The following is a 12362-nucleotide window of genomic DNA, read 5'->3' as shown; positions in this document are numbered from 1 at the left end:
CTCCAGTTCTTTGAACTTCAATGGAGCTGAGTAGTCAGACCCAACCCAAGGACAAGTATGCTGCTGTTTCAGGAAGAAAACAGACAAGTTTTTCTAATAATTGACCATCCCTTTAAGGTTTCACTAAATTAAATTGTTTAAAATCTTGGATAAAAGATGATAAATTCTGATCAAGAAATGGTCATAACGTTGACATGCAAAGACAGTGGACCTCAATGGAAACAACTCAGAATACAATCTTGGAATTCACAACTGGTTAAGGCTCCATTCAGATCACATTTTCTTACATCCATTTGGGAGATCCAGTTAAATGCAAAATCGAATGCAAAAAAAGGACAGAAATGAATGGTAATCTGTTAACATAGAGATCAAAGTTCAAAAATAAACGGATCCACTACTGTATGGTATACTACAACGTAGTATACCATACTTTATTTTTAACATTGATCTCTATGTAAACAGATGACTATTTGTTTGCATCAGTTAAACAGATGAAAAAAACATGATCTGAATGGTGTCTAACTCAGCTTAGGATTCTCTAGTTTTGTAGATACAAGTGAATGTTTTATTTTTAAGCTATAATACAAGACATCACAAGACCAGCATTCTTGTATATAGGACCAACTCTCTTGTATGGGGCTGGGCTTCAAAACTAGACATAAGCTATGGACAAGAAAGGCACAGGTTCAGGAAGAAAAAAAAACAGATCCAGTTTCCTATTCCTATACAACCTTTTTATCTAAAATGTGAACAAAAGAACGCAAGCATTAAGAAAAATCTACAAAGCCCACAATATAAAATCACTACAAATCATAGCCGTGTCATTTCATGGTCACTGGAACATAAAAGTCAGTCAAGACATTGCAGATGGGAATTAAAAACCTGTCATTAATACAATACAATAGAAACTGCACCACTGTACAAAAAAGTTGTTGTACCCTTATAGGTCCCATTGAAGCAAATACAAAGCAATGTAGATTGTGGCACATTGTATAAAGGAGTATTACAGCCTAGCTGCTGGAATGCATTGTTCTTTATGCCACACAAAGTAAAAGGTGCAGTTCTCCTCCCCTGCTAACATCACCATGGAAATCTCCAGAGCGAGACCTAATCCAGAAAGCAGCAACCTTACAATGCCCTTTCACTTACATTTACTTTCCCCCAAGTACTTAGGATGACAAAGGGATGCTTGCAAGCTACCCTCCATGCCTCAAATCCTTTCACTACTAGAGAGGCAATGTAGTTTCACATAGAAATGTTAAAATATGAAATATAGTTGAAGGTTTCATACAATTTTTTTTCAGAAAATGACAAAATATTTTACATTGTTGCAGAAAGGGAAACACCCACCTGAAAAAAAGATTTCATAAACTAGCAAAATCTTACTGAGAAATATTACAATACACAATCCTCTATCCTCTACACAATCCAATACGTACTGTAGGGAGAGATACAGTAAGTCCTGGCAGGTAGAAGACCTTCAGTAATACTGGAGGTAGATATAACCTGTCTGTTCTATAGGACTGAACTGTATTAATGTTTCTCTGATACGTCTGCTGTAGTAAAAGTTGACTAAGTTTAGTGGGATCTGACTGTTAAAGGGGGAGGCAAACCACTAAACCACTTACTTATGGACCGGGGTATTAGTGTTCCAAATCGCTCTGTTATAACTCAATCCATAGTCACGTTAACAATAAAAAAAAATCTATAATTCACCTATCAGCTGTATTCCCTGTCACCAGCACAGATCTTCAGGAAGCTAAGGCGTACACCTTGGCGTCAGTGCACATGGCACTGGACATCGGGTGCATACGCTGTGAAGTCGGGGTGCACATCTCTAGCTTCACGGAAGAATAGCACGGGTAGCATTAGAGATGAGGCGGATGAGATTCATCTTTAGATAACTATAAAGCTTTTTTATTTTTAGTGCGGTCATTATAACATGTCAATTTTGGGACACTAAACCCCCAGTCCATAAGGACCTGTGGGTGGTAAAGTGTCCTAAATAGCCCTGAAAGGTACCTTACAATGACCTGGATCTGTTCACTGTGTAGTGGCTACTGAGACCAACTGATCAGCAGGGGTCACGGGTGCTGGACCACTGCCGATCTGATATTGACGACCTGTCTTAAGGTCATCAGTATGACCTAAAAGCATCATTTACCCAGAAAACCCCTTTAAGGGCCATTCATACAGGGCGAAGATCAACTGGTCAGTGGTTTGTACAAATGTTTATTCCCAATCATGGCCAGTGATAAGTCGACGATTGTTGGTCTTTGGTGTCATCTTTGATGTAGGCATAAAAATTATAATTTGACCTCTGCACATCCCTTGAAGTAAACAGAGAATATGCTGCCCACATTAAAGCAAAATGAAAAAGAGGAAGGGGGATCTAACAACCACATGAACAATACAAAACCCCTCATGATGTTTGCTACAAGCACCAATCAATTTCCTGTATTGTCAGTCACTTCTTATGGGTGGTTTACCAACCAGTCATAAAAAAGCAAAAAAAAAAAAAAAAACTTACACGTGAGACCAAAAACATGACTGTCACTCCAACAATAATAGCTTTTCTTCTAGTCACTTACAAAAGCTGTACACAAGGCCATGTTTCCCGATGTGCTCCCCATAATACCTCAACTTTCCAGTACCAGTCAGCTCAATACTCAATATTATAGACTATTCCCTTTATCACTGTTTATAAGCCATCCATATATTTTAGAAGGCAGAAAGTCGTTTTCACTATGACTATGTCTGCCAGTCCATTGACTACATGTGTTACCATTTAGTTCAATGTTTGTATGCAATACCATAATTCTCCTGCGGAGGCAGCAGTCTTTGGGAACAAGAGTTGATCACTGTCTGACCCCTAATGATCAGCTGATAACAGGGCTGGAATGATCATAAATAAGTGTTACCATGATAAGAAAATCCAAGCATACACTGGGATGCAAGGAGTTAAGAATTGTATATATATTTTTACAAAAATATGGATTTCAGTTTATTTTAAAAAAAAAAAAGCCATATTTTTGCATCCCTCTTCAAAACCATTCAGATCCCTCTGTAAAAAAAAGCCCTAAGGCTATAAGAAGAGAATGTATCAGGGGAGAACAGCTTCTCTTTAACTAGAGCTCTGTCCTGCCATGAAAACACTGATACTTTTAACAAATGACATATGATATAAGTATACTGCGTGTTGGGAACCAAAAGATCCAGCAATGTTGTCTTAGGATCAGTATTGGTGCTGGTGGACTAAGCTGGCAACCAAACAGAGAGAAGATGGCTTGTGACTGATGTCATAAATATGGCGCGACAAGAAATCTCTTCATATCATTACGCTCAGGGCACTGAAATAACCAGCATGCATTTTGTGCCTCTGTCAGACACAAGTGATGGTTGTGTAAGTGCAGTAAGAAACCACTGGTTCATAGAAGAAGAGACAATCCAAATATACTGCGTTGAAGAACCTGAGCACCACAAATGATATGTCTTATTTTTTGTACTTATGTTAGCAATGACATTTGCCAGGAAACCGGAGTGCACACAATGACCAATACTCCATATGGATCAATAATCCCATTCTATGCTTGCTGCTGGTCTCTGCCATCTGGTGTTACTCTGTAACAAAGAATACTTGTCTGTCAATATCCTACTTTCTGTTTCCAGCAAGCTAAAATACTTCTCTTTAATTTAGTTGTCAATGTATTGTTTCCAAAAGTTTATCATTGTCATTGTGTGATATCAGTTTGGGTTTAGGGTTAATCCATACTATCTAACAGTATAATAAGCACATTCTAATAAGAAAATAATAGGCACATCATATAAATAGTACCTAGGTTCTCTTTTGGGTTTATGACTGCAACCTACTTCTTTGACAGGTTATGACTGCAACCTACTTCTGATGGGTTCTAACTTATCTGAGCCCGGGCACCATTTCTGTTTAGGGGAAACATACAATATGACTGCATTGTCCACCCTAAGTCATCCGAAATCATATATTTACTGCTTCACCTTTACTTGTAAACACTGTATATATGTTTGTTTGTCTATTATTTACTTATTTCTGCTACATTGTTTTACATCCTGATACTGTTCCATAAAACAGAAACCCATACACGACAACTGTGCAACAATTCCAGACATATATTTATTTCTGTGTATATATTTAAATGCTAGCACAAACCAAAAAAAAAAAATAAATAAAAGCTGCAATGTATTTTCCCTGACTCTATACTAATATGATCCAGACAGGAAAATATATCAATTTAAGAGCAAATCTGTATGATTTATCGTATCTTTGTCAATAAGAGATTTACAACATTTATTTAGGAAGTGGATTGCAATAAAAAGACGTAATAAATATATACACGGTATGTACGTGAAATAAAATAGTTACATGACACATGCCAATATGAAGCGGAGCAGAACCACTAAGGGGAAATGAGATTCCACAGCTGTAACATTACTGATGCCCCTGATACTGATGAAACACAAGTCCATTTCCTGTTTGCCTGGCTTCAAATGTTAAACTTACCCTGCATAAGAGCTTATCTAAAATCTCCCAACAAGCTGTCACCTTCTCACATTAAATCCCCAGAAATAAAATGTCACATGTCCAGGAGTGCACGCAGATTCTTATTCAAGACAAATAGACAGCATTTCTTATCGGACACCAACTAATTCTTGTCTAGTAAAATGTAATTAAAGTGAATATAATGAATGTTGGTCATAGACGTCTGCAGTCAGGGTCTTGTCTTATTACTACTCAATACGTCACTCAGTGAAGGAAAGGACAATTATTTGGAGTGCACCAAAAAAAAACAAAAAAAAAAACAAACACTATGGATCTCAATATCGAATTCGCCAGGACTGCACATTTTCCCATAGTGAGCACAGAATGGTTGTCTGTCTGAACTGTGAGGCCTATAACATGGCCAGCCTCAGTCCACCGAGCAGCCTACAGGGCAGCAAAAGAGGCAAACAGACACTTGCCTTATATCCTAGAGGACATGAACAATAGTTTGTGGGGTAATTACTGTCTACGAGAAATATGACCGAACTAGTGTGACTTGTGTGGCTGTAATATTACATAAAGTTCATGTAACGGATTGTAGCGCGCACAACGCTGAACACATTTATCATGCTCACTGCTGCAGTCAAGAGTAAAGAAGTTTATTCCCTTCTCATGTGGGAAATAACTGGGGTTAGTGGGTTAGCAGAGCGACTTCTCGGTGTGGAATATGTGGTTAGAGCGACTGCTTTAAATCACTTCTTCTTCGGGGACCAGTGTGTGCCACCATTGAGAAGCAGAGGGGTACTGAATTATGGCGTCTCCTTGGAGAGACACCAGTGACTTTAGTGACTTTTCCTATCATTCTCATTTTGCAGAAACACAGCGTGGAGAGAGCATAAAAGCAGGAAGCCAGTCAGCACATTATGGCTTATAGACTGTAAAACCTGGAGGCAGACTGTAAGTAATCCCCACGGCTCGGCTGGCTCCAGTTTAAACACCATGGACAGTACTCAGCACAGAAGCCAGAGCTCTACTGAACATAGAAAACAAAGCAAAATGACAGCAGCAGAAGGTAAGAACGAGGCGAGATAGACTATAGAATAAATGTAATGCAAAACCAAACACAAAAAAGAAAGGCAAGGCAGCAGAATAACCCGATCATAGAAACATTGCCTGCTGCAAATACGTGGCTGCTATACAATTCCAGCTTATTATCCACATTACTTAATAATCAAGCAGGGGATGGGAGGGGGGGAGTAGACACCACTCCCACCACCTTATTGTCACCATGTAAAATCACACAAAGAAATGCTTCGCTGCTAAACATGCCTGCCACACAAAGAGCTAGTCACTTAGCCTTAAGACCTCCGCCCCATAGAAATGAGAAAGGCCATCTCCATCATGGGAACTTCTCTCTGCATAAGACTACATGGAACAGTGACATGTCATATAGGTGAGGGAGTCATATAGGGATTGAGGCTCTATCCCTTACTCCTTGCAAATAGTATTAAGCAATGATGATCTGCACCGTCTGTGCTGCAGTTGCTAACAGCCATGGTTTTAACCCCTTTTTCATGTGTTTAAGGAAAGGTAGTGGCTTCACCTTCTTTGCTACTTGTAATGTAGCACTCCAATGGTGCCCATCAAGGATGCTAATAAAGTAGCTGCAGGCACATGTATCCCCGGGGGGCAGCTAAACCAGATTGTGTTGTAATCCTTTCAATCGCCATGGTGACACAAGGGCACTTCTGGTGTGTGGCTACCCCATGGGTTTATCAGGTGGTAGTCTTACATGAGGCACACACATGTGGTGGGCACTGAGAAGTGTACAAGTGTTAGGACAGAGGAGGGCGTCATGTAAATCTGGTGTGGAATAAATAAAGCAGGCTGACACTGGCAGGACACATGATAGCTGGTGTCATATTCACCCCACACTTCCTCTGTACACTGTATATAGTACATGTCCTATTATTCAGCTCTCCACTTCACATCTTCCCAGAAATAAGAATGGACACCCCAGGGCTGATCCACATCATAAAGCTTCATATTACTCCACACAGAGGTAACACAAGTCCTGCACACACATGGTCTCATCCTACACATGCTGAGACTACAGGCAGGTGCATGGGAGGTTCAAGCTAGTACTATGGGGACTAACCCTGCTCATTACAAGTCCCAGACCCCTAGAGGCCTACCCAACCTGCACAAGACAAGGGTTACATGGAGGTCCCCAATGGACCACCTCCACTCATAGCTCACAGAGGCAAGGCTGCACTCTACAGACCCTAACCCACAAGAAGTGAGGTACCCATGAACTGATCACAACAGTGCCATGTAGCCAGGGGTGAGTGGCCCCAGCACTAGTGTAACAAGCCACATGTATGTGCTGATGTAGTACGTGCTGTGCATGAAGTGGCATGTGCATAGTATGTAGAGAGGCATGTAGACAGTATGTAGCGTGTCATGTAGACAGTATGTAGAGTGGCATGTACACAGTATGCAGTGACATGTATGGACATAGTATGTAGTGACATGTATGTGGCGGGCTCCACAGCTGGTGGTCCAGGCTGGGTGCAGTGCCGGGTACACTTCATTACCTGGTGCAGCAGCAGGGCCGCCAGGATGCGCAGGGTCGGCAGCAGGACGCGCACTCTGGGCTGTCTTCGGCACATGGTGTAGTATGAGGACCGGGGGTGACGATGGCTTCAGATGCACAATAAGAATACTAGAATCCCGGCTGTACAGCAGGCAGAGCACAGCACTAGCAGTGATGGGGATGGTGCTGATCCGTACACCCTGTGCCCAGCACACACACTGGGTGATTTCCAGAGAATCCTGCAGTTGCCACCCTCCCCCCGGGAGGAGTCTCCGGGCTGCTACTGCTGTACAGTGGATGTGAGAGCAGCCGCCGTCCCTCCACACTGAGGATGCTCTGCCTATTGTCTGTATTCCACGGCAGATAACGGGCAGCAGCAGCAGGATGGGAGCGATGATCCAGCAGAGGCTGCACTGTCTCAGAGCTAGTACTGTCTAATCACACACACACTTCCCTGGCCAACCCCCTCCCCCCCTGCTGCTGCCAGTGCTACAGTGACATGTGCAGCAGCAGCACAACCAGTACGGTTTAATCATACACACACTTCCCTGGCCAACCCCCTCCTCCCTCCTGCTCCTCCACTGACAACCTCCTCCCTAATAAACAGTGATACTCAGAATAATGCTATGTCCGTACACCATCCCCAATATCCCTCTCTAGTGCAGCTGCATCACCACCCACCCCTACAGGTTCACCCTGGGAGGGTTTCAAAGGATGCACTTCGGCAGGGGCCAGTGTCACGCACTGTAGGGAGGAGCAGGGATGACGACGTATCAGCACGCCGGGTGCATGACTCTTTTGACGCTTGTGCTGAGCTTTTCTCCACAGACGATAGCGACCCGCGGACCTGGTGGAGATATACACCCCCTAGGAGACGTTACCGTGGTCATCATGAGAGACGCTTCCACTGTTGATCCCCGCGCAGCCGTTCATCATCCACTTCTGAGAGATCCCGTCCATTTGGGAGACGGCAAGAATCTGGGGTGTCCGGCGGGTCACCGAGGTTCTTTTGACATGAGGATGCAACACCTGTGGCGACAGCTTCAAGACAGGCTACTCGAGAAGCACGGTCTACACTTGTGGTTCAGCCCCCCACCATCCCGCCGTTCCAGAAGTCCACAGACCCTGGTCCAGCCGGTGGGTACCGTGGCTACTCAGGCTGGCCTAATATGCCTGGAAATGATGCACCCACTGATTTTGTCTCAGCCTTAACGCACCTTGTGTCAACACTCAAACACAATTCACCAGTGTTAGGTAACACCGTACCACCGGGGGGGCTTACCGCCCCTGCCTGCTACTTCTAGTGAGGGTCCTGGCAGGGCCACACCTCTAATGAGGCGAGGTGGGTCAGCTGCCATGGGACTTTTTTTTTTTTACCATCAAAGGTCTTATAACTCAAGTTAAAGGACCTTTGATGATGTCATTAAAGGTCCAATAGCTGACTTGTATTTTGGCATCGATCTAGGACCTAGATAGATGTTGAATTGCAAGTCAGCTAAAGGACCTTTAATGACATCATCAAAGGTCCTTTAACTCACTAGGATATGAGCAGACTCTTTAGTGGGCGGAGCCACACGAGACAGTGTGGTTGGTGTGACACAGAAAGAGCAAGCTGTCAGGAATGGAAAATGAAGGAAGATAAGGAGGTGGGAAGAGACAGTATGTGTGAGCAAGAGAAGAGAACTCGGGGCAGATGTAGGGGGCAGTTTAACTGAAGGCAGATGGAGGGTGATGTTAAACTGGGGAGCAGCTGGAGGGGGACATTAAACTGGGGTCAACTGGAGGAGGATATTAAACCATTGGGGGTAGCTGGAGGGGGGGACATACCTGCCTCTAGTTTCCTCCAGTTTAATGTCCCCCTCCAGCTGCCCCAGTTTAATGTCCTCCTCTGGTTTCTGCTAGTTTAAACTAGGGCACAAGGAGAGGGGCTTAATACTGTGGGACATTTGGAGGGGAACGTTATAATGCGGGGACATATAATGTTAGGGTGACTATAGGAGGATCATACTTTGTAGGGGCACACAGAAAAATGGATGATAATGGGCGGAGTCAGCATAGAAGTGGGTGGGGCTAAATGTGCCACGGCATGCATAGCCCTCTAGAACAGTTTCAATTTCTCATGTGGCCTCACGAGAGAATTAATTGCCCACCCCTGCCTAAACTAGTCCAGGACAGGGCGCTCTGAAAACAAACCAAGTGGCTAGAGATGAGCGAGTAGTATTCGATTGAATACTACGGTTTTGGAAATACTTGTACTTGTTCAAATACAATCGCTATTCGCAATAAAGATTTGATTCCGCATAATGGGGCCCATGCGCTTTAACTGCACAGCGCTCCTCCTAAACACTCTCCTCCTGCTACTCGTGGACTTGGTGACTTTCCTTTAGTCAAATAGTGGTTTCCCCTGAAACGAGCATTTTTTCCCATAGACTATAATGGGATTCGATACTCGAATATTGAGGCTCTACTCGAAACGAATCTCGAATATTTCACTACTCACTCATCTCTACAAGTGGCCCTATCTTGTGCTAGTTTGGAACTCTGCTCAGATGCAGATATCTTTTGCCGGGTGAAGAGGAGGTAACGCGGAAGCAGCAGCGGCAAGGGATCGCAAGGTAGGTAAGTAAATACTTTAGGAATTTTTTATTTAATAGGCCGCTACCTGCTGGAGTATCCCCAGCACTTTGTGGCCTATTTACTTATATTCCCAGGCCTGCTAATGGCTGCCCCCCACTTCCCCTTCTGCTATAGTTCGCGGGAGGCGGTGGAGCAGGACCGCTCTCAGGCTGCGATCTCCAACTATCCAACATAATAAACAGTGTTACTCACCTCACCTGGATCCAGTGTTAATCCTAGTAGGCTGTGGGCCTGTATGGTAATGTTCCAGACCATGTGAGGTCTAGGACATTACCATACAGGCCCGAAGCCTGCAAGGAGTAACATCAGATTTTGGAGAGGTGAGTAACACTGTTTATTATGTTCCCTCACCTCCCCTGGGGCTCCAATTATTATACTTAGGGGTCTGAAAAGACCCCCGAGTGTAATAATAGTTCAGGGTTGGACCACTATATGGAATAATAGAGTTGGGTGGGCAACTGTGAGGCATATTAGAAGTTGCAGGGATCAAAGTGGCCCCTGCAACCTCTATTATGCCCCACAGCAGCCCCTGCAACCACTATTATGCCCCATAGTGGCCCCCTGCAACCTCTATTATGCCTCACAGTGGCCTCCAGCAACCTCTATTATGCTCCACAGCGGCCTCCTGCAACCTCTATTATGCTCCACAGCAGCTATATATATGGGGGACGAGTGCGTGGAGAAGTGAGGAGTCAAAGATGTCTGTGTTGCAAACTTTACAGAGTCAAGTCACAGCTGGAAGAAGTGGTCACTGCGGTTTAAAAGGAAGACGGCTGGAAATGAGAGAGCCTGGAAATGTGGGAAGACATCTCCTGTAATTAACAAAATATTACTGCACTGTATTCACTGTAATGTTACCTCTAGCACCCGCTGCCTGATGCAGATGATCAAAAGAAGAACCATAATGTCGCTGCTCCCCCCATTCCCCTGCCCCTTTCCCCGTAGTCTTCAGTCTGGGAATGGGGGCCGTTTTTTGATCATCCGCCTCAGGCAGCAGAGGGGCTAGGTTCACCACTGGGTCCTGGGCTAGCCTTCCGGGACTCTATTTTCTGTGGAGTTGCCCCGCTGGGCATATATGTGCCCGGGGACACAAGGGGGAAAAAAAAAAAAATAAATAATCGAGTCAGATGAAATATCCAATTCAGACTTAAACCTCTTTACAGATGCCACGGGTAGCGACGGTTTTGCGGCAATATTGGGGGATCGTTGGTGTAGGGGTTCTAGGTCACATTAGAAATCTAGCCTTTTTGCAGTTATTCCCTATTGTAGTGGCTATGGAGCTGTGGGGTCAGGACATAGCCAATAAAGGCATATGTTGTTGGACTGATAATAGCCAGTTCTTTTCTTCTCTCCCGGTACTTGCCCTTCTTAGACACTTGTTGTTGCGGTGCTTGCAAGCGAACATCTGATTCAAGGCGCAATATGTCCCAGGTGAGCAGAATGTTGTGGCTGATGCCCTATCCCAGTTTTCGCAGTTTCAGGTCTTCAGGGATCCTCATCCATCCGCAGATGGGGAGTGACATGGATGTCTGGATTACTTACGTGACCTGGTCCAGAACTCATAAGGGATCTGGTCCATGTCAATCTGTGTCCCAGTCAACCTGGCAGAGTCACACCAAGGCAAACTTACTGGAGGTAACGGCGCGGTCGTTAATTAGTTTGCGGTCAAGGCAGGGGTGAACCTGCTCCTTTCGCCGCCAGAGCGAAGTACAGGGGGGGCTTAGCGCAGTTCGCCGGCAGAGAGCAGGCCAGGAGACTGCCTGCGCTCTGCCTGAGTGTGCGGGGAGGCTGCTGGAGCAGCGCTGCTCCAGTGGCCTCCCCAAACCACCGCTCCATGCTAAGCCAGTCCAGGACAGCTTGTCCTGGACTGGCTTAGGTTAGCAAAAATGCCGCCCTCCCTGAGGCCCTGGCATAGTGCCGCCTGAAGCGCTCGCTTCAGGTCGCCTCATGGGAGGTGCGGCACTGGGTCAAGGGGTGCTTTGGCTAACGTGGCGAAGAAATTCCTGGCTGGGGTGGCTTTCATGTTGAAGCTCCTCAACATCAATGATGTGACCAAGCAGTTTGTCATCCAACAAGCTCTAAAGGGATGGAAAAAGGGGTCAGTCCAGTTTGACAGCAGACATCCTGTCTCACTGACGTTGTTAAGGAGGTTGATGGCCATCCTGGCAGTGGTTTGCATTGATCCAGGGGAGGTTCGCTTGTTTCAGGCGACTTTTGCGTTGGCCTTTTTGCAGCGTTGAGGATCGGCAAGCTGGTGAGCACTAGCGCATCAAAGGGCAGTGGGTTGGCCACGTTGGATGTTCTGGTCGGCGAAAGGGAAGTATGGCTTTGCATTCATCGGTCAAAAACTGATAAGTACGGGAGGGGTATGTGGATGACCATTCGCGCATTTGGGAGCCTCTTCTGGCCAGTGGCTTCAGTTAGGGATTATAACAATCAGAGGTCATCGGGAGCTGCTTTTCTTATGCATCATTTGGGAAAACCTCTCACCAAGTTCCCATTTATTTCTGTTTTTAAGACGTGCTTGTTAGAGTTGGGACTGGATCCAAAGGCTTTCAGTTGTCATTCTTACCGGATCGGGGCTGCGATGGTCGCGTATGCCTGCGGCATTGA

At 45.0% G+C, this 12362-nt stretch overlaps 1 protein-coding gene across 1 annotated transcript in view; it reads right to left on the bottom strand.

Moving 5' to 3' along the window:
- Positions 1 to 7574, bottom strand: part of CDH2 (cadherin 2) — a 266906-nt gene extending 259332 nt beyond the window's left edge. The window contains exon 1 of the mRNA XM_075270599.1: positions 7114 to 7574. Within this exon, the coding sequence (XP_075126700.1) occupies positions 7114 to 7188 (75 nt within the window). The 5' untranslated portion in view covers positions 7189 to 7574. The remainder of the gene's footprint in view (positions 1 to 7113) is intronic.
- Between the last annotated feature and the right edge of the window lie 4788 nt (positions 7575 to 12362).

The sequence above is a fragment of the Leptodactylus fuscus genome, chromosome 4, assembly GCF_031893055.1.
Source record: "Leptodactylus fuscus isolate aLepFus1 chromosome 4, aLepFus1.hap2, whole genome shotgun sequence".
NCBI classification, from domain to species: Eukaryota; Metazoa; Chordata; class Amphibia; order Anura; family Leptodactylidae; genus Leptodactylus; species Leptodactylus fuscus.
This window is presented reverse-complemented; position numbering and strand designations above follow the sequence as displayed.